General features: G+C 40.0%; 1 protein-coding gene across 3 annotated transcripts; it reads left to right on the forward strand.

The window, feature by feature from the left end:
* Positions 1 to 1,516: 1,516 nt before the first annotated feature.
* POPDC3 (popeye domain cAMP effector 3) lies at positions 1,517 to 23,014 on the forward strand. 3 transcript variants are annotated; one of them, XM_069598258.1, is made up of 6 exons: positions 1,641 to 1,957; positions 2,329 to 2,349; positions 3,009 to 3,566; positions 19,798 to 20,526; positions 21,452 to 21,560; positions 22,552 to 23,014. In XM_069598258.1, exons 4-6 carry the CDS (start codon positions 20,042 to 20,044, stop codon positions 22,831 to 22,833), a joined length of 876 nt encoding a protein of 291 aa, XP_069454359.1. In that variant the 5' UTR covers positions 1,641 to 1,957; positions 2,329 to 2,349; positions 3,009 to 3,566; positions 19,798 to 20,041; the 3' UTR covers positions 22,834 to 23,014. The 3 variants fall into 3 exon arrangements, with proteins under 3 accessions (XP_069454357.1, XP_069454359.1, XP_069454358.1); XM_069598256.1 differs by lacking the exons at positions 2,329 to 2,349; positions 3,009 to 3,566 and having other exon boundaries at positions 1,517 to 1,957; XM_069598257.1 differs by lacking the exons at positions 1,641 to 1,957; positions 3,009 to 3,566 and having other exon boundaries at positions 2,323 to 2,349.
* Positions 23,015 to 23,601: the final 587 nt, after the last annotated feature.

Raw genomic sequence — 23,601 nt, forward strand, 5'->3', positions numbered from 1 at the left:
AAACCATGGAAAAGAAGCAGGAGACATAGCAAAAAAACAGTGGTGGCATGAGGCCCACATCCTGCCCAGTGAGCTCAGCAAGTAGATGATCCATAGAACATGCTTCTGCACATATAAGAACAACAATTTATGGAAAGGTGACATTTCAAAGTGAAAGACGCCCATTGTACTGAGACTTGAAATAATTTTTCCATTACTGCCAGGACAGTCCTAGCTTGACCATACAGGGACAAAAAGACTTCCTTGCCTAACCTGGGGGAGGAGCTAATGATGAAAGCATGATGCCTTCTTAAGAACAGGGAGAAGGTTGTCTTTCCCCCTTACCTATTTTTACTGTTTTATAAAACTGTAGCCCACTAAGCTCTCAGTGTGGCACCACCGTCTCACCTGCCCACTGATAAGCCTCACAAGCATCCTATCACTTCTTATCTATCACTTTGCCTATTGATGAATTCTTTTTGTGCTGAGACATAAAGGCCTGCACCTCTTTGGAACCTCCTGAAATGCCACTTAGCAGTTTCAAATACATCTGATGTCAAACCTCATGACCTTCTTACTTCCCCAGCCATATCCAATTTACACTGGATTTCCAACATTTCTGAGTAAATCCCTAGAATGAAGCATAACAGCAAAGGCCTGGAACACATGTGGTTTCTAGCCCCATATAGGGTATAGGAATATGGGTACTTTTTGCCCCCTAGTGCTAGTATCCATTAAAAGAGGTTAATTTTTACCATTTATATTACTTTAATGGCTATTCTAGGACCAATGGAGAAGGCAATGGCACCCTACTCCAATACTCTTGCCTGGAAAATCCCATGGATGGAGGAGCCTGGTGGGCTGCAGTCCATGGGGTGGCTGCGGGTGGGCCACGACTGAGAGACTTCACTTTCACTTTTCACTTTCATGCATTGGAGAAGGAAATGGCAACCCACTCCAGTGTTCTTGCCTGGAGAATCCCAGGGACGGGGGAGCCTGGTGGGCTGCCGTCTACGGGGTCGCACGGAGTCGGACACGACTGAGGTGACTTAGCAGCAGCAGCAGCTAGGGACCAAAAGAGCCATTGATTACTCAGTAAATGTTCCTGGAATCACTGTAACCAGAACACTTACAGAACATGAGTGAGTGCTGAGAAGGGAGGAGATGCAAATCCTCAAGTAGGTTGTGTTTCCCTGTTCCCTCACCAACCACCAGAGTTTGATCACCAAAACCAAAGAAAGCTTCACTAACTTCATGGGAGGGGAAAAACGCATTTGATTTCTGCCTTAAGTTGTACGCATTAGGGCTCATTACTAACTTGAACTTTTTTGGGGGGGGATTATCTGTATTTAATTTTTTTTTCCTTCTATGATTGTCCATGCTCTTCATCCATTTGCCTTGGAGACATTCATTGATTTGAAACAAGATATTAACTGTTCTCTGCCCTCTCTACCCAAATATTCCCATGCCCATTCCAGTCACTGATCTCATTTTGTTTACAGTGGGGCTGGGGTAGAGAGAGGGCAGAAGTACACTTGCTTCGCATCCAAGGAGTGAACCCCATGGTCCTCTGCCTGGCATATAGCGTACACGAGGTTCGTTTTACAGCTGTAAGCTGCGTTCACTTGTGACCCATCTTTGCAAACTTTGTTCCGTCGCTCAATCGCTAGGTTGATCAGCAGTCCGACGACTTCCTGGAGGCTGGGGCTACCGGGGCCCAGCGCCGTTCCTGCCGCCGCCACCCCGCCCTCCCCGCGGTCCCCGGGGCGCGCGCCCCCGCCTGCGCCACCGCGCCGCTCCGGAACCGGGCTGCGGTCACTGAGCGCCTGGGCGCAGGGCGGACACCGGCGCGGGGTGGCCAGGAGCGCGTGAGCCGGGCACCAGAGACTTCGAGCCGGTCGGGGGGGCCCGATGCACTCGGCTGGGAAACTTCTGCGGGCGCGAGGCCGGAGCTCTGCGTGAGGCCGGCAAAGGCCAGGTAAGGAGGGAGCCGGGGCGCCTCGGCCGCCACCCTTCCGCCGCCGTCTGCACCCTCACACCTTGCGGCACTGGGGCCGCTTGCCGGGTGCGGTTCTCTGTCCTGGCCCCGCTCCTGGGAGGGGATCGCGACCTGCAGACCCCCTAGCAGCGCCCAAGCTTCGCTGCCTGTGCCCCTGCTTGCGCGGCGCTGCCACCTGCCTCCCGCTCTGGCCCCGCTCCGGCCAGCGGCGAGTCCGGGGGTCCGCGCGGGTGCCGCTGGAGGCTGGCCCACTGGGGTCGGCGCACCGGCCCTAGGCGCTCGGGTCCTCCACCCACAGAGGTGAATCTTCTTCCCACATGTGCTGTTGGACCCACTCTTGCCCCGGGCAGCACCCTGGAAACCCCCAAAAGGTAGGATTTTAGAGGGAGAAAAGCTGCTTCAGGGGGCCCTAACAGCGCTCGGTTGGCCTTGGGGAAGTCGGGCAGAGGCGAGAAGCTTCCCTGGGCAAAAGGTCTGAGTAGGGCAGGGTTTTCCCTTTGAGTTCGGGACCCAGAAAGCAGCCTCATCCAAGGTCACGCTGACCTGTTTACTCTATTTGGGGAATCCCCCTGGGCAAGGGGAGGGGAAGGAAAGAAAAAGACATTTGAAAATCACTAAACTACCTCCTCGCCAAGGTCGGTTACAGAGATATGTATTTTGAGGGTCTGTATTTTAAGAAAAGATTAAAGGCACCGAATCAAATACAGTAATATGGCTATGGCACACACACGAAAAAATTTTTAGTCAGGAGGCATTTTGCAAAAAGTGAAAAAGTTCTATATGTAAATAAGTGGGAAAGCAGAATTAGAAACCCACTTTTGAACATAACCTAATTTGATTTACTGAACTTCTAGAATGTGACAACCTTCTTTCCTGACTTTTTACTCCAATTCTTGTGGTTAGGTATTTTCAGTTTGCAAGCTTGCACGTTGCAGTTGAGTTTTATGGCAGCCTTAAAAAATTTACTGCTGTCTTTCTGTTCATGCTAAAGTTTAGTGGCTATTTTCTTTTCCGTTATTTTTAATACCAGGGACTGTTGCACAAACAACTCCCTGGTGTGACAATACAGGAACTTGGCACTGTTCTTTGTGGCAACTGAAAATCAAACAAGAACTACCTGAAATAAAATATAAGCAAAATAAATATTGGATCTCTTTCCACATTTGCCAAATGAAGAGGACTGTCTGATCCCACGTGATCTTTAAGGTTCTTTCCTTCTCTGGGAGACTGGGTTTGCCTTTCGAAGAGTTTGGGATACAAATATTAAGAGAAATCTAGAATAAGATGTTATCTGTTCTACCAAAATTTTATGCATATAAGCTGGGAGACATTTGATAATTGAGTTTCTTTAATCTCATCAGTTTCTCAAAATAGCTGAATCATTGTGCATCCTGGGCTTCTAAATGATGACAGTCTATGCTATTAAATAAATATGTGTCAGGGGAAACCCAAATCCCATGCTTCTTATCACAAGACTGACTAATAGGGTTGATACACTGGAGCATTCATGTCTGCTTTCTGAACAGTCCCCATGAAAGATCAAGAATGGTTATGAAGCATTTGCTGCAGCATATGAGCATAACAACACGTAAGTGACATGACAAGCAAGAAGTTTCAAAACTGCTTTGGAAAATGTGATATATTTGCAAGCTGGCAAACTGCAACTGAAATTGGTTTCTGTAATTATGGGTGTTGGTCAGCTGGGATTATTAGCTATAGAGAACAAGTAAGAATTTATAAAAGTGTATTGAATCATTAATGAGATTTTTTTTTTAAAGGAAAAGAGAAAACATTCCTGTCTTTTATCTAAGTAGTTAGAGGAAAATATCTTAAAGTGAAAGTTACAACAGATTATTTTATAAATTAAATAATAACAAAAAGTTGCTGACTTAAAACACCCATAACAATGCTGGACCCTCCTCCAGCCCAGAGAATTGAGAGATCAATTCACACAGCTACAAAGTGAGACCTTCTCATTTTGTATTTTTCAACAGAATAACCTCTAGTGACTCTCTCACACATACTGAAATTGGTGGGGGAGGAGGGATTTACGGTCTAGAAAGAAGAGCAAGCAGCTGGGCCTGTGGAAGAACTTTCATCTTTCCAAGTCTCATTTTCCACTCTGAAGAATGCTAATGATACTATTTGGGTGGCAGAGTTGTTGTGACTCCTCAGTGGGTCAGAGTAGACAAGACCCAGTGCGCGGCACATAGTGAGACCATAGCTAATCTCAGTTCTCCCTGTCTTCCTTAGTAGGTCGTTGTTTATTGACTGAACAAATTGTAGGATGAACAGTAGGTTACAGTTTTCTGCTTTTGATTTCAAAAATTCCATGTGGCAAAACCTTGATGAGTGCTGAATCTAGGTAATGGGTATATAGGGGGGTTATCATACATTATCTTTTCTATTTTGGAATATATTTAAAATTATTCATCAGAAGAAGATTAAGCATAAAGCTGAAAAACTCATAAGATACATTTCTAGTCTAGCCTAACAGTTTTAATTGGAATTTTAAAAATTATTCTATATGGACAGGAAAGAAATGCAACTTTACAGAGGGAGTTGATGGGTGAGGAATGGCACTAGAGGGTAGTCCATGGTGATCTTTAATTTTTTGTGGAATCTTTTTTTATTTTAAAAAGATCCAAAAATATGACAGTGTTGATATTTTATAATTTTGGTTATTGGGTTCATGGATATTTCTTCTCTGATATCTTTGTATTTAAAATTTTTCAAATAAACATAAAATCACCTTTTAGTTTTATAAGATTATTATAAAGGAAGCAAACAATATAGGTATATGCAAAGAAAAAAGTAGTGTCCTGCCATCCAGGAATAACCTTTCTTAGCATTAAGTGAAAAATCACTCCATATGCCCTTGCATTTATACAAATAGAAGAATATAGGCATATTAATATGTAATATGCTACTCCTGTGACACATACAACATTTTAGGGTTTGTTTGTTGCTTTTGGTCTTGAATTTCTAAGAAACAACTTGCTTGCATTTTGATTTTTAAGACTTTAGTTTGTCTTTTAAAATATAGCATTTATTTAAAAATTCAGTATGAAACAACTGACTTTAAATGAGGTTTAAGTAGCTTATTTGCATATAAAATGTATTTTTAGATTATTTTAGAACTCATAATTTGAAACTGGGCTTAAATGGTGTCAATATTTTAATATCACTAAAATGCAAGCTCCATGAGGGCAGGGATTTGTTGAATTCCTACATATGTTAATTATTAATGTGTTCTTGGCTATTTGAAAGTTGATGATACAGTCAATTATGCTATAATGCTTATTTTGAAAACCAGCATCATTCCAATGCAATGTAATGTAAGTAACAATTTAAGCATGATACAAATTTTGTACTAACTTATTTAATGATTTACTCAGTTAGAAACACCAGGTAAACACATTAAACTGCAACCAGCTAACCAAGCCCTATAGGAATATAACACAAAATATAACACACACAGACCTCAAACATTACCAGCTACGTTGGTTCACTGAGCGATATCCTGCAAGATTGTGTTTTGTTATTCTTTTGCAATTATGCATTTTTCTATAGAAAAACACTCATTTAATATCCCAAGAATATTTAAGCATCTTGATTCAAAAATGTCAAATAGTGCATGCAAAAGGACAGCTTAAACACTGAAGAGAAGCTTGAGATAATCAAATATTTTGAAAGAATCAAGAGAATATGCAGTATTTCCTGAGCAGCAGGAATGAGGGAATAATCCACACTGACGATCATGACAGGAAGTACACAAAAATAAAAGCAACGTCTACAGCTGGAATAAGCTCAAGTACTTCAAAGTCAATAACAATGAGGCTGAAAGAAATAAAAAAAGTGGAAAGACTGTTGGCTGTCTGGATGGAGAACCAGTGAACAACTTTTCTCACAAAGAGAAAGCTCCTGTCTCTATAAAACACTCAAAAGGAAATGGAATTCCTTGCAGAAATGGTCCTATTAGTGCCAGGAGTGGCTGGTTTGGTGGTTTCAAACATTGCTGACCCTGGTGTGTGATCCACCTGCTCATTAAGCTCAAAAAAATGACAAAGGAAAGATTACAGCCAATTAGCTAGCACACATGAACTTATTAGGTGTGTTTTCCAGGAAGGAACATGAAGTAAACATAGAAAAAGTGAGTTCATCTGCTGTTTGCAGGACACCTGGAGGAGAACTAAGTGAAGGTGCCTTCCTTGGATTCATAGCAAGGAAAGACTGTTTCATGCATCTGTGATTCCAGCTTCTCTTGCATCTTTCATCAGGAATCACTGGTGAACTCACTGCATGACATGACTGCAGCTGACCGAAAGGGAATGGCTTCCTGCTTGTGCCCTTAGCCATTTCCAGAACATGGAGAAGTTAGAAGAACTTGAAGCAGAGTATAGGGATTGTTTGTTTAAAGCAGATAAATGATAAGCCTATGAAGGAGAGGTTTATAGCTGTTTCTTCACATTAAGAATCATAGGGCACTAACTGACTCAACCTCCTGTCCTTCTGTTGCTCCAAAAATTGTAATTGCTTTTTTCTCTTCCAGTTTTACTGAAATATAGTTGACATACAACACTGTATGGCTTTAAGATGTGCTGCGTAATAGTCTAACTTCCATCATAAAATGATTATTACCACATTAAATTTAGTAAAAGTCTATCATCCCATATGGATACAAAATTAGAGAAACAGCAAAAATACTTTTTCCTTGTGATAAGAGCACTTAGGATTTTTCTTAGAAACTTTCACATATATAACATACAGCAGTGTTAACTATATTTATCATGTTGTACATTATATCCTTAGTACTTATTTACCATATAACCGGGAGTTTCTGCCTTTTGACCACCTTCCCCCAACTCCTGCCTCTGATAACCACAAATTTGACTTTTTTTTCTGTGAGTGTTTTAATTTTTGAAATATAATTGACCTATGACACTATGTTAGTTCCTGGTATACAACATAGTGAGTTGATATTTCTATATATCTCAAAATGACCACCATGATAAGCCTGGTTACCATCTGTCAACATACAAAGATTAATATTATATAATTGTCTTTGTATGGAAACACAAAAGACCCCTGATAACTAAAGCAATCTTGAGAAAGAAAAACAAAGCTGGAGGAATCAACCTTCCTGATTTCAGTCTATACTTTGGAAGTATAGACTGAAATACAGTAAAACTTCTTTGGAAGGAATGATGCTAAAGCTGAAACTCCAATACTCTGGCCACCTCATGTGAAGAGTTGACTCATTGGAAAAGACTCTGATGCTGGGAGGGATTGGGGGCAGGAGGAGAAGGGGACGACAGAGGATGCGATGGCTGGATGGCATCACTGACTCGATGAACGTGAGTTTGAGTGAACTCCAGGAGTTGGTGATGGACAGGGAGGCCTGGCGTGCTGCAATTCATGGGGTCTCAAAGAGTCGGACACGACTGAGCTACTGAACTGAACTGAACAGTAATCAAGACAATATGATACTGGCACAAAAACAAAAGTATATATCAATGGAACAAGATAGAAAGCACAGAGATAGCCTCATGCACCTATGGGCATCTTATCTTTGACAAAGGAGGCAAGAGTATACAATAAAGAAAAGACAGCCTCTTCAATAAGTGGTGCCTGGAAAACTGGGCAGCTGCATGTAAAAGAATAAAATTAGAATACTTCCTAACACCATATACAAAAATAAATTCAAAATGGACTAAAGACCTAAATATAAGGCCCAGAAACTATAAAGCTCTTAGAGGGATACATAGGCAGAACACTCTTTGGCACAGATCTTCTTTGACCCACCTCCTAAATTAATGAAAATAAAAACAAAGATAAACAAATGGGACCTACTTACAAGTTTTTGCACAGCAAAGGAAACTATAAACAACATGAAAAGACAACCCTTAGAATGGGAGAAAACAATAGCAAATGAAAAAACAGACAAAGGATTAATCTCCAAAATATACAACCAGCTCATGCAGCTCAATATCAGAAAAACAAATAACCCAATAAAAAATTGGCAGAAGATCTAAACAGATATTTCTCCAAAGAAGACATACAGATGGCCAACAAACACATGAAAAGACGCTCCACATCACTCATTATTAGACAAATGCAAATCAAAACTACAGTGAGGTATATCACCTCACGCCAGTCAGAACTGCCATCATCAAAAATTTATAAGCAATAAATGTCTAGTCAAGGCTATGGTTTTTCCAGTGGTCATGTATGGATGTGAGAGTTGGACTGTGAAGAAGGCTGAGTGCCAAAGAATTGATGCATTTGAACTGTGGTGTTGGGGAAGACTCTTAAGAGTCCCTTGAACTGCAAGGAGATCCAACCAGTCCATTCTGAAGGAGATCAGCCCTGGGATTTCTTTGGAAGGACTGATGCTAAAGCTGAAACTCCAGTACTTTGGGCACCTCATGAGAAGAGTTGACTCATTGGAAAAACCTCTGATGCTGGGAGGGATTGGGGGCAGGAGGAGAAAGAGACGACCGAGGATGAGATGGCTGGATGGCATCACGGACTCGATGGACGTGAGTCTGAGTGAACTCCGGGAGATGGTGACGAACAGGGAGGCCTGGCATGCAGCAATTCATGGGGTCGCAGAGTCAGACACGACTGAGCGACTGAACTGAACTGAACTGAAATATTAGAGAGGGTGGGAAGGAAAGGGAACCCTCTTGCACTTTTGGTGGGAATGTATTAATAAGTTGTTAATACAGCCACTATGGAGATTCCTTAAAAGAAAACCAGGAATAAAACTACCATATGACTCAGCAATCCAACTACTGGGCATATACCCTGAGAAAACCATAATTTGAAAAGACACGTGTATCCCAGTGTTCACTGCAGCACTATTTACAATAGCCAGGACATGGAAGCAACCTAGATGTCCATCAGGAGATGGATGGATAAAGAAGTTAGTGGTGCATATATACAATGGAATATTTCTTAGCCATAAAAAGAAATGCATTTGAGTCAGTTCTTGTGAGGCAGACAAACCTAGAGCCTAGAAGTAAGTCAGAAAGAGGAAGATGAATACCATATAGTAGCGCATATATATGGAATCTAGAAAAATGGTGCTGAGGGACCTATTTGCAGGCCAGGAATAGAGATGCAACCATAGAGAACAGACTTGCTGGACATAGTGAGGGAAGGAGAAGGGGGTATGAATTTAGAGAGTAATACTGACATATATACACTACCATGTATAAAACAGATAGCTAGTGAGACGCTGCTGCGTAGCACAGGTGTTCTGTGTAGCACAGGTGTTCTGTGTAGCACAGGTGTTCTGTGTAGCACAGGTGTTCTGTGTAGCACAGGTGTTCTGTGTAGCACAGCTCGGTGTTGTGTGATGACCTAGAGGGGTGGGATGGAGGAGTTAGGAGGGAGACTCAGGAGGGGGGTGATATATGTATACTTATGGCTAATTCACATTGCTGGACAGCAGAAACCAACACAACATTATAAAGCAATTATCCTCCAATTTTTAAAAAAAATATATAATTGTCAACTATATTCCCCAGACTGTACATTTTAGACACGACTCATTTGTTTTGTAACTGGAAGTTTGTACCTCTCAACCTCACTCACCTATTTCATCCTCCCACCTGAAAATTTGTAATGTCTTAAGAAAACATTTAAAGTCACTGAATCTAGGACTGAAGTGAGAAAACAAGAATGCTGTGATTTGCTCCAGTAAGTCCAGATATTTAGATTCAAACTGTACGTGAAGCAGTTAAGTCATGAGGGTTAAGACAGCAGAGCCTTGGCGTCTACCTGCCTGAGAGTGAGGCTGCGCTCTATCAATATTGGATCCTTAAGCAACCTAGACTTTAGATATTTCATCTGTGAAATGGGGAGGTAAATTTGCCTACTTCAAGAAGTTGTGAGGATTAAGTGACAGCATTTTAGGGCTCTTCGACATGTGCCTGGCACATAGTAAGTGTTCGGTAAATATTAGGTGCTGATGGTAACAGCGTTGGTAGTACTACTAGTAGCAATAGCATATGAGGATTAAGATGGCACATACTTCATTAATTCCCACTGCTCAACTCATCTAAATTGGGTGGAGTCACAATTCGAATTACATAGCTATCTGTTTCAAGTTTCTATGGGCTCTTTTTTTTTTTTTTTAAGTATTATTCTCTGGATGTGTTTGAAACATCAAATATTTGCCATACATGTATGGCTCAGTTTTACAAAGAACTGACCCAGCTAAAAGTCAACCAAGGAAACATGGTATTCCAGGAATTTTGGAGATTGGTATATGAATGACATATGGGCTTCCCTGGTGGCTCAGAGGTAAAGAATTCGCCTGCTAATGTGGGAGATGCAGGTTTGATCCCTGGGTGGGGAAGATCCCCTGGAGAAGAAAGTGGCAACCCACTCCAGTATTCTTGCCTGGGGAATCCCATGGACAGAGGAGCCTGGGAGCCTACCGTCCATGGGGTCGTAAAAGAGTCACACATGACTTAAGCTCGCCAGGTAATTTGTTACAAAGCAATAGAAAATAAATATACACAGTTATGAATATTCAACTGAGGCTTTTCATTAATTGTGACTCCACCAAATTTGGATGAGTCGAGCAATGGGAATTAATGAACTATGTGCCATCTTAATCCTCATATGCTATTGCTACTAGTAGTACTACCAACGCTGTTACCATCAGCACCTAATATTTACTGAACACTTACTATGTGCCAGGCACATGTCGAAGAGCCCTAAAATGCTATGTCACTTAATCCTCACACCTTCTTGAAGTAGGCAAATTTATCTCCCCATTTTACAGATGAGATATCTAAAGTCTAGGTTGCTTAACTACATTTTACGATGGACTTGGAATACAGGTCTATGGAGAAGAAGACAATCCTTGTGAGATTTCTATTAGGAAAATCAAATGATAACAGGTCTTTAATCATGTCTGGAAAACAAGACAGAATAAGTGGCCCTGGGAATTTCCAGTCCTACAGTGGAGTCTTACATGGCTAATCACAGACGTGACTATTCCAGCCCCATTGGCCAGAACATGTTACCTAATTAAGGTACCCTCTATGCCATGCCATTCACATGGGAATGCCATTCAATGGGAAGACTCAAGGAAATGGGGTTACAGGACCTGTGTACGAGCAGGGTAGGAATCTTAGAATTCTCCCTACCACCATACGTGATAAAGTGAGAAACCAGGAAATGGGGGGTTACAGGACCTGTGTACGAGCAGGGTAGGAATCTTAGAATTCTCCCTACCGCCATACGTGATAAAGTGAGAAACCAAACATGGCCAGAGATAATCAAATGTGGCTTTAGCTGAGACAAGAGAATCAGAGAAGCCTGGCATAGCTTGTGGGCAGGTTCTCTAATTTCCTCGAGTCTGAAGTGAAGCCAAGCTTTCACTGGTATAAAAAGTCAAAGGCATATTCCAGCCTGGGAGCCTACTGGTGCATGAAGAGACTTAGGTATTATGTGAACCGCCCCCCCAAGGCTGGTGTGGATCTTCTGGAATCTAGAAGGCCACAATCCAATCTCCAGCATAAAATTTATGAGACTGTCTACCTGAGATTTCCAATGTATTACATGGGGTAACATCAGAAGATGAAACGAGAAAATGAGACCATGTAATATAATTGCTTAAGAAGGTAGGATTCTCCTAAGGCAAAAGAAAAAAGTGCCACCTTCCTTGGCAGAATAAAGGAGCCAAGAGCTTAGTGGGTTGGCCATCTCTATAGGCAGAAGCCAGATGGTGACACATCGATGCCTTGGATAACATCTGACTGACTATAGCATGTGAACACTGTAGCCAAAATCATTTACATTTACATCAACTCTCTGCTCTTAATCTTAGATAATCCTTCCATATTTATACAGTTATACACTATACATATGCGCTGTTTGCACAGCATCATGCCAAGTCTTGGCATGATGAAATTAATTTCTTCTTTCCTGTTGCTTGAGAGGCTCTAGACTAGCACTGTCCAAGAGAAATATAATGCAACCATATACATAATTTAAAATTCTCTAGTAGCAATGAAATGGGTGAAATTAACTTTAAGAATATGTTTAATTTAACCCAGTATTTCCAAAACATTATCATTTCAACACGTAACCAATAAAGAAATCATTAATGACATACTCCTTATCTTTGTACTGTCTCTGAAATCCATTGAGGCCAACGCACCTTACTTCAGGCCAGTCACATTTCAGGGGCTCATGGTCACGGGTGGCTGATGGCTCCTGCAGTGGCCAGCATAACCCTAGAATTCTAAGGCTTCTGGTCATGGGCATTTAACTTCAGCTCTCATTTCTCTTTGTACTCACTTTCTAGATAATCTCATCAGCTCCAATCCTTATTCAGTGTTGTCCTGTGTCACTTAGGACAACTGTTAAATATGCCTCCATCTTGCACCTTCTGCTGTGAACTCTATTGCTAGACCAGGTGCATCAGGTTAAACATGACTCAAAGCAAGTCCCCTGCCCCGCAACTTCCTCTGATTTCTTTCCCAGCTTCAGGATCTCTTATAACTCCAAAGTGTCTTTATCCCTTCTCTGTTCTTCTGTCTCAGTAGAGACATGTCTTCCTTTCATTTTCTTCTTCATGGTTAATATAATATATGCTTTTCTTTCTTTCTTTGTCTAACACCTAACCCACTGATTCAGGTATCTGTCATATCTCACTTGGGCTTCCTGGCTATTAACCTGCTTGTTCCAAAACTATATTCTAAACATTGTTTTTCTACCTGAACACTATTTATATTATATACATATATAAAACCAATTAATAAAGCCAATATTTAAAGTATATACACTATCTACATTAGATTCTTTAAAATATTACTTAAATATGTACCCCCAACTGAAAGAATAAACAAATTATGATGCTTTAAAAAGGAAAACAGAGGCTTCCCTACTGGTCTAGTGGTTAAGACACTGAGCTCCTGATGCAGGGGACCTGGGTTTGATCCCTGGTCAGGGAATTACCCACATGCTGCAACTAAAGATTTCACATGCCTCAACTAAAAAAGATCCCGCATGCCACAACTAAGACCCGGCACAGCCAAATAAATACATACTTAAAAAAATTAAATGTAAACTATATATTATGTTCAATATAATATACAGTGGAAGCCATGTAGACAGATAGTAAAGGCCACAAAAATTCAGAGCCTAGAAAGTGCACTTCAGCCACCATGGATATAATATACAGTGGAAGCCATGTAGACAGAGAGTAAAGGCCACAAAAATTCAGAGCCTAGAAAGTGCACTTCAGCCACCATGGTAAGGAAAGGCTGATGCAGAACATGCACAAACCTTGAGCCCCTCAGAGGCGAGTGGGAGGAAGAAAATGCCTCCTGACCTGAGCAAGCATGGGAGTGAGCAACACAAGAGAAGATGTGCCTTTCCAGCCCCTGAAAAACAAGGATTAAAATCCAGATCCTTTACTCTATAGATTGTTCTAGTGTCTCCTACCCCATCCCCCTAAAAGTTCTTAGCCCTGGTTGCACAACAAAATCAATGGGAAGTCTGTGAAAAAAATGGTCCCCCTACAGTCCATAAATAATTAAACAATTTCCAGAGCAGGGCTCCAGTCACAAACCTGGTATGAAGGTGCGCAGTCATAATTCAGTTCTGCCCCTCTGCTCTATATTTTGACCTGGGCTAGGAATAACTTTGAATTCCATATCATAGAGAGTGGTGTTATTTTAGAGCTGAAAGGAGCTGCACATTATTTGTCCGAATCTTTCATTTTATCAATGAGGAAACAGGTCTGGGAAGATTAAAATCTCACGCTGTGGGACTTCCTTGATGTTATGGTGGTCAAGAATCCGCCTGCCAGTGCCGGGGACACATGTTCGATCCCTGGTCTGGGAGGATCCCACATGCCGCAGGACAACTAAGTTTGTACGCCACAACTACTAGGACCGCACATCTATAGCCCGAGCTCCACAGCAAGAGAAGCCACCACAACAAGAAGCCCACAGGCCACAGCTAGAGAAAGCTCAGCACAGCCAATAAATAAATTAACACATGCTGTTTAGGGACATGGCTAAGACTGGCACCCTTCTCTTAAGCAGTAATACCAACTGGACAGACCAGACAGAAGGATGGTAGACCCAACACTGGCACTACAGCTGTGGACAGACAATTAAGGATCAGAGGACATCACATGGAGTAACCAGCCTGGAAGGACACCCAGCTGGCAGCCAAATGGACAAAGCCGGGGCTCATTAAGCAAGGATAATCCAGGAATCCTTCAGGAACAAGATGAAATGATGGCTCTCAAACTGAATGGATATGTATGGCTGAGTTCCCTTTGCTGTTCATCTGAAACTATCAAAACATTGTTAATCAGCTATACCCCAATACAAAATCAAAAGTTAAAAAAAAAATCAACTGAGAGCCTATTAGAAATACATCTGTCTGGGTCCCTCCCTGGCTCAGTTAATCTGGGGTGGGGCCAGGGAAGGGGCATTTTAACAGGTCCTTGGGTGATTCCGATTGTTATTGGCTTCCAGAGACTGGCTCCTTTACTCAAGGATAGGCTAGTTCTGGGTCGATACCTACCAGCCGTAGGTGGTCAGGACACAACATAGGGAAGAATAAGACAGATCACTCCTGCAGAAATAAGTAAGTTTAGAATTTACAACATAAGGATGGTTTGTTTTCTATTGAAATCCTCTGAAGAAAGCTTTTAAAATCTATATCTTCAAATGGCTCAGCTCTGTAGCAAATAAGCAACAAGTACAGCAATGCCATTTCTGTTATTTAAAAATCTGCTCCATATATATTTAAAAAAAAAACTGAATCAAAAAATGGGCAGAAGACCTAAAGAGACATTTCTTCAAAGATGAGCTGGCCATACAGATGGCCAACAAGCACATAAAAAGATGCTCAATATCATTAATTATCAGAGAAAAGCAAATCAAAACTACAATGAAATATCAATTCACATCTGTCCAAATGGCCAGCATCACAATAATAAACAATACATGAATGCTGGAGAGGGTATAGAGAAAAGGGAATGTTCTTGTACTATTGATAAAAATGTATTAATAAACTGGTAGAACCACTATGGAGAACAGTATGGAGGTTACTTAAAAACTAAAAAGAGAACTTCCATGTGATCCAACAATTCCACTACTGGGAATATACCCAGAGAAAACTTAAATTCAAAGAAACATGCACCCCAGTGTTCATTGTAGCACTATTTACAATAGCCAGGATATGGAAACAACCTAAATGTCCATCAATAGAGGAATGGATAAAGATGTGGTACGTATATACAATGGAATACTATTCAGCCATAAAAAGGAAGGAAACTGGGTCATTTGCAGATACATGGATGGGCCTAGAGACTGTCCTACAGAGTGAAGTCAGTCAGAATGAGAAAAACTATTAACACATATATGTGGAATCTGTAGTTACAAAGCAGAAATAGAGATACAGATGCAGATAACAAATGTATAGCCACCAAGGGAGGGAGGGGGTGCAATGAACTGGGAGATTGGGATTGACATGTATACCCTGCTGTGTATAAAATAAATCACTAATGAGAGCCTACTGTACCCAGGAACTCTACCCAGTGCTCTATGATGATCTAAATGGGAAGGAAATCCAGAAAAAGAGGGGTGGTATGTATACATATAGCTGATTCCTCTTCCTGATACTGGGAAAAACTGAGGGCAGAAGGAGAAGAGGGCGTCAGAGGATGAGATGATTGGATGGCATCACCAATGCGATGCACATAACTTGGGCAAGCTTCAGGAGATGGTGAGGGACAGGAAGGCCTGGTGTGCTGCAGTCCATGGGGTCACAAAGAGTTGGACATGACTGGGCAACTGAACAACAACATAGCTGATTCACTTTGCTGTACAGAAGACACTAATACAACATTGTAAAACAACTATACTCCAATAAAAATTAAAAAATAACAAGATAAGTGCTCCCAAAAGACTAAAAAGTTAAAAGAAATATGCTAAGAATTTTTAAGATAGATTTTCTCATTTGAATGTTCTAGTACCTTTAAAGTAGATGCAATAGGTGGCATTACCTCTGCTTTACTGATGAATAAATACGTCTAAGTTCATCTAAGTAGCAAGGAGGAAACTAAAGTCTACATTTTCTAAATCCTGGTACTGTGGAAGCAGAATGATATGGTTTAGACAGTGAGTTTCAGAGTCAGACAGACCTGGATGGAATCTTAGTTCCAATACTGAACAGTGTGGTGACCTTGTACAATTTATTTACTTGTCTTCTCTGAGTTTCAATTTTCTTATCTGTAGGATGGAGATAATAGTACCTTCCTCGTGGGGTTGTGCAGATTAAATAATTTTTTAAATGTCTGGTACATAGTTGCTGAGTAAGTATACATACTTAAAGGTTTAAGTAGAGAAAACAATCTTCTCCATATGTAACACATACAAAAGTTGGGATATGATTCCAATTGATAAGGATAATATTGACAGAATTTTGATCTTCTAGGTTGCCTAGCAACCACAACTAACATAATACCACAAGCTACCAGAGTTGTTTTAATGAAATCAGGAATTCAGCTGCTCTTAAGGAACTGAACATTGTAAGAAGACAGAAGGATTCTCCTATGAATTTGGAGTTGTGCCGGACATCTTAAATAATCCCTCAGTCAAGAAATCCTCCATTTCTGTTCCCCTAGGCGACAGAAGATGTTAGAACATCTGTTGACCTAGATAGAGAGAGGATGGAAAAGGCAGAGAGGACTTGTTCCCCTGTATCAGTGTGTTCAATCCACATTCCCTGAGTGCCAAGGGTCTGAAATACAAAAACATTTGTCTTTACCCCTTAATAATTTTGGAATCAAGAAGAGGAAATGAGTCAGTGTTGAACAGTAATACAGCAGATTATTTCATGAGTGGCTTTCTATGTCTATGTCCCCAGTAGTATTCTTAGCATTATGGACTGAACTGGACAAGCAGATATAGCCTGTCTCAAATATCCACTGTTAGGATTATTATTTTCCTGGCAAACCATCCTGGCAGAATATTCAGCGGGTCTCCCAACACATTAAATCAGATCTGCAGCCTTGAAAGACACACTGCCTGCTGGGGAGAGCGTGAAGCTGAGTAGAAGAGGACTTGAACTTACAGCTTTGTGACTTACTGTGACTTTTACCTGAAGCAAGTTACTTAACCTGCCTTGGTCTCCACCTTTCTCATTTATAAGCTAAGCATGATGGTTTAGATACTGCCTCGCTCATAGCAGTAAGTGTGATGCTGTGAGATAATAAATGTACACGTTCTGAACCCATAACTGCCATTTCAGGTTAATCTTCATCACTGTGCCACCCAATTTATATCACATTTAGTTGAGCATCCTTGTGTCTGCCTTTACATTTCTTTATTCCTTTGAACTCAGACTCTGACAATGTAAAGAGTAAAAAAGGGAAAAGCTTGGAAATATTTTGTTTATTTGCACTTTATCTCCATCATTTGTATCCCCATGTGTTAACTTCTTTTGCGGGGAAGATCAACTACGTAAGAAATCCATTGTGCTCCTTTGACATTCCAGCATTTATTTACCCCAAAACATGACTTGAGGCCTCCAGGCCTTTGACATAGGCAGCTGGTTGATGAGTCGTGTCCAGCATTCATACAGGGCTGCTGGCACATGGCAGAGGAACACTCGGGCTCGTCACCTGCCCCTGTCAGTTCTTCTAATAAAGTACATCTGTTTTGGTGACTGAATAAAAACACACCAAGTGGAGAAAGCCTGGGTGTGGAGTAATCTAATCAGGGCAAGTCAGCACTCTTTGTTGAGTGATACAGGATCAAGGGTAGGAAGGTGGTTTGGTAGCAGCTTATTGAAACAGAAGCTGACTGGAAAGGGCCAGAAACACAGTTCCTCATATAATTATAATGGGTCACACACCAGGAATGCAGGGGGCCCAGTATATTATTCCCCAAGTCAAGAGTTTAAGGGGTAAGTTTCCAATAAACTCCCTTCTGAATTACCACAAACGTTTCACATTAGCATCATTTTAGCAATTTGTTGAGGATTTTAAATTTCCAGGAAGTTCAAATCCAAGTTCAGAGCTCCACTGGTAGTGCTTTTTAATATTGCTTTTGTGGCTATCTGCTTGGCATCTTGAGGAATTAACTTAAAATACTTGAGTTTTTAAAGTAAAACAGCAGGGAGACTGACACTTGCGGTCTGCATGTCACACTTCTCAACTACTCACTGTATTTTTTAAAAATGTTTCTTTGTTGTGAATATGCAGTGATATATAACTTTGGGTTTTGTTTAAAGAAGAGAAAGGAAACATGTTCAGAGTGTCAGTCGGCCTTGAGTCTCATCCCTCACAGAGGGATGGATGGAGTGATAATTAGAGGGATGCAGAATGTTTGTATTTGAAAGCAGCATAAGTAGAAATAATACAGTTGTAAGTTATAGGTCTGTGTTATTTTTTCTTGTTTTAATGATTCACCTGGTGATGTTCTTAAAGTCATTCCTTGCTGAGAAGAGAATCACTATCCAGGATGAAAAACCAGGAACTTGAGCAGTAGCAGCTTCTTTATTTTCATCTCTAGCTCTGTTGGTAGTGAAATGCTGTTCCTTTTTTAATTTCAGCTAAGTCTTTTTCACCTCTGTAGGTACTTTTTTTCTATGAGACTAGATCTATGTTATTTGATATTTTATTACCAGGTGTTCTGGAAAAAAAATCTATCTCAAAATAAAAACAATATAGCACACAAGTTCAAGGTTCTTGAATGTTATCTTGGTTTCAAAAACATCAATCCAATGAATGCTTCATATTGAAACCATTTATTGTTACGAAACTTGGTGATAAATGATATCTATCCTACGGCTCTGTCATCATGGTTAAATCTCTCCTGAATGAGATCACGTATTAGCATTTTTACCATATGGCTGAAAGGGTAGAGAATATATGTGCAGAGGAACTAGTCGCTAACGTTTTTGACCATCTGGCAAATAAATGTGTAAGTAGCAGGAACTTTAATATTACTTATTTAGTTATATACATGCAACCTTTAGCCTGAAAGAGCCTCTAATACAGTAAAAGAGAACTGAATTTCTATTTCTCAAGTAATTTTGATCTAATTAAACATTTTCACAGTCTACCATGTGCTCTTAAAGCCTGACTCCTAATGGTGTGTTTCTTACATTGATTGATTAAGGCTCCTTACAGTGACCATTTTAAAATCTCTCTCGTGAGAGACCACACGATTGGATCTGGCATGCAGGCTTAAGTGCTGAAGTTCTACTCTGCCATCAACCACCGTGTGGCCTAGGATAAATTAGTCTCTCTGAGCCTCAAATTCTTCATGTGTAAAGAGTGAATAACATATTGTCAAACAACATCTCTAAAAGGGCGGGCCCTGGAAGATGTAAACTGATGCATCAGAATCACGCGGGGAGCTTGTTCAAAATACCAACACTGAGGCCCCACCCATAGAGATTTCTGACTCAGTATATCCAGAGATAGTCTATAAATCTGCATTTTTAGTCACTATTATGAAAGACTCTGAGGTACACTGAATTACTGTTATAGAAACCAGCTGATTATAGCACTTAGCTTTGTCGAAAAATACATAATTAGCTAATTGTAACAAATACTAAAATTTCTGTAAATTATTTATAATTAAGCCTGACTTGAAAATATGCATTTTTTTCTATCCTAGAAATGTAAATGTATTTGTGCTGAATATATTTTAACTTCATAGAAAGTAGGATGTCAACTTGAATAAGTAAAATGCTGGTGATTCATTAAATACATTTCTCAATTCTGTTTAATTAGAATCCTGTTTTTCTTTCTTACATAGGCAACAACAACATATTTGTCAGCTAGAACTAAATCAGAAGCCCAGATGAATTTAAGGATGCTAGCATGGGATTCTTAGTTTTTCAAGATCCACATACACCAAACCCGTAATCACCCCAGCTCCAATGTCCGGGCTTTCTCTGGTTTTGTGAAGACTCAACTCTGATGATGGAAAAGCAAAGGACTTAATTATTTGCTTTGATATTATTTAATATCGACTGAAAAGTGGATACAGTACACCAGCCATGGAAGGAAATTCAAGTCTATGGAAGAACCTAATCGATGAACACCCTGTCTGCACCGTCTGGAAGCAGGAGGCTGAAGGAGCCATCTATCATCTAGCCAGTATTTTATTTGTAGTAGGTTTCATGGGTGGCAGCGGGTTCTTCGGGCTCCTTTACGTCTTCAGTTTGCTGGGATTGGGTTTTCTCTGCTCTGCTATCTGGGCCTGGGTAGATGTCTGTGCAGCTGACATATTTTCCTGGAATTTTATATTGTTTGTCATCTGCTTCATACGGTTTGTTCACATTGCCTATCAAGTTCACAGCATAACTTTTGCCCGAGAATTTCAGCTGTTGTACAGCTCCCTCTTCCAGCCTCTGGGGACCTCTTTGCCTGACTTCAGAACTATTGCTATGAGCTCAGAAGTGGTGACTCTGGAAAAGGAGCACTGTTATGCCATGCAGGGAAAAACCTCCATTGACAAACTCTCCCTGCTTGTCTCAGGAAGGTTTGTACTCTTGGCACTTGTGTGTCTTTCCACTTTATTACTTACTAGCTTTTGTTCCTTTTCGCTGCATTTTCCTACCTCAGTGTAGCATAGTCCTCAGCAGCATTTAGTACTCTCAGGCATGAGAAAACCCTTGACACATGAGTCATTTACATAGGCATTTAGAATACATGGTACCATTTACTTGAAGCAGGATATAATTTAGTCGTAATATTTCTTTGTAGAAATCAAAGGTAGGAATTGGTTTGTCTGGATATGCTATTTGTTTCCAAACTAATCACTTAGAGTCAAGAAAAAGATGATGCCAGTTTGAATGAATAGAATACTTATAGTTATTTAGCATACAAAGTATTTGAAACATTCTATTAGGGCATTCTTTTAAGTAATAGAGACCATTTAAATTTTATAATGATCATTTTTTTCAGTAATTTCTAGCAAATGCCCACTTGCTCAACGGGGAAGTGTACTATATATAAAATTTGAAAAAAAGTTTGAGGGAGAAATAGGAATGTGATTATTCAGGTTTTTTAAAAGGTTAAATATTTAGTTTACAGAGATATTTCCATTGGTACGTCTTTATGTTCTTCAGAGTTCTACTTAATTTAAAATCTGACTGAGTGCATTGAAACTTGTAATTATAATATATTATACACACCTAAATGGGCACATATCAATGTACAGTTTGATGAATTTTCTGATGAATTTCACCCACTGTTCCAGAATCCTAACTATGGGAGGAACAGCAGTACATAAATTTTACAGGAGATTTTTGTCACTTATTATAATGTATGAATTTAATATTTTGCCCTTCAAGATTTTAAAAGCCAAAAGAATCATCAGAGATCACAAATACTGCTCCCTGCCCTTGTCACCAATTTAGTTCTTTCTCCTTCCCTCCTGACTGATGTCCTTTGTGTCTGGGTAGGATCAGAGTGACAGTTGATGGCGAATTTCTGCATTACATTTTCCCCTTCCAGTTCCTGGATTCTCCGGAATGGGACTCACTGAAACCCACAGAAGAAGGCACTTTTCAGGTAAGGGATAACTAGACCACACCGTGAAAACTGCCTCTTTCAACCAGATATACGCTGCTTGTTTAAAAACAGGCAAACAAGCAAACAGAGCAGCAGATGACATAGGAGTAATTTATACTTTGGAATGTACTTGGTAGCATGCATGTCTTCCCCATTCTGCTTGAGTCTTACTGATTAATGTCACTGTATAGGTCCAGCAACAAGGAGAAGATTGGGTATCCCATAGGACAGAAAGAAGTCTGTGAAAAATACTCTTAAATTTTCCTTTGCTTAACTGAGTACATGGGAATTAAAATATAATTAATTGATATTTGACTCTAAACACTGCCACCTGTCACAGTTTAGAAAAACATCAAGAATGAAAATCTGTCCTTATGACAAAATAAGTGACTTTTAAAATTCAAAATGTGATGAATTTCAGTTGTTTTCTAGCAACAAAATGCTAAACAAAATGTCATTACTATGCTGCCATATCTGGTAGTATTGAAAGATAATGCTTGCGGTAGGTTCTCTTATGGCATTCGTTTTCCTCTGCTTAATACATATAAATACATGTGTGTATACATGTGTGTTTTATATGTATATAGAATCATACACATATGTAGATTAGGTGAAGTATATTCAGCACTACAGAAAATGAATTAAGGTTAAATGTCCACAGTCTTCAGGATAGACATGTAAATATTTCCCCAACGTTAGCCAACTTTATTATTTTTTAATGTCAAATAGCTCTCACTTCAATAAAATGCAAAATATAGATATCTAAATTTAGAAACACATGAACTGGAGATGGGCATAACACTGTGATTATTCATGTTATAAATAACATACGTAGTAATAAATTTTGTACTTTCTCTATGTTTTACGATATATTGTGGGTTTTAACATTAAAATCAGCATGAGAAATTCATTTAAAATTTGGGGCCAAAAAAAAGAGCAGGGCATTTCTTGCTTCCTAATCTCTGTTTATGTGTGGTCTTATTTTTTTTAGGTAACCCTCACAGCAGAAACTGATTGTCGATATGTGTCTTGGAGGAGAAAGAAATTATACTTGCTCTTGGCTCAGCATCGTTATATCTCCCGCCTGTTTTCAGTTTTAATTGGCAGTGACATTGCAGATAAACTCTATGCCTTGAATGACAGGGTATACATAGGAAAAAGATACCATTATGATATTCGGTTACCCAACTTCCTTCAAATGTCAAGTCCTGAAATGTCCAAGTCATCCCTAACAGAACATTTTCAGAATTCCAGACGATATTGTGATAAGTGACATCGAAGTCTCAAGTTTTATAATTATAAAAGACTCTCTTCATCATTCCCCAAATGAAATAGCAAAATACAGCAAATTGAGCTCACTAGTATTTTTATAAATCCAACTCAGAGGCAAGATGCCTTTGCCAGCTGTTTTATTCATCTTAACTTGTACATTGTGAATAAATTTTACAATTCTTTTTCTGTATTTCTCATTGGAATATATAGAGGGGGGTGAATAAACTGTGGGCAATTTTGTCCTCTTCTGTACCAGAACTGGGAGAGTGAAATTTTGCATTCTCAAGTATGTCCTCAGATTTAGGGAAATCTGCTGCTGTGCCCTGTTGAGTTAGGTGCCACTTCTCAAGAAGCAGCCAGCAACTACTCTCAGCAGGAGAGAGGGTAGCTACTTCCACATCAGTGCTGCCAGAATTTTGCTACAACCTCTGATGAAGCAACATGTGTTACTGTGGGGTAGGCAGCAATTATTTAAGTGTGAAGTTATTTAACATGAGTAGAAAGTGGAAGAAATGTTTGCATCTCTTGAGATGATAGTATGCCAATCTTAAAGACTATTTTATTACTACAAATAATTTATCAGCTTAATCATGACTAACATATTTTAAACAGCATTTCATGAAAAGCTACATACTAATTATTGAGTAAAAATAATACTTGTGAATCAATAGTAAAAAATGTAGCACAGGATCTCAGCTTTACATGTTCAGTCCTAAGGGCAAGAGGTGTGGTCTGACTGGATGGTGAGGGACTCCTACTGAAAGCTTTA

The sequence above is a fragment of the Ovis canadensis genome, chromosome 8 (genome assembly GCF_042477335.2).
Source record: "Ovis canadensis isolate MfBH-ARS-UI-01 breed Bighorn chromosome 8, ARS-UI_OviCan_v2, whole genome shotgun sequence".
Taxonomy (NCBI): Eukaryota; Metazoa; Chordata; class Mammalia; order Artiodactyla; family Bovidae; genus Ovis; species Ovis canadensis.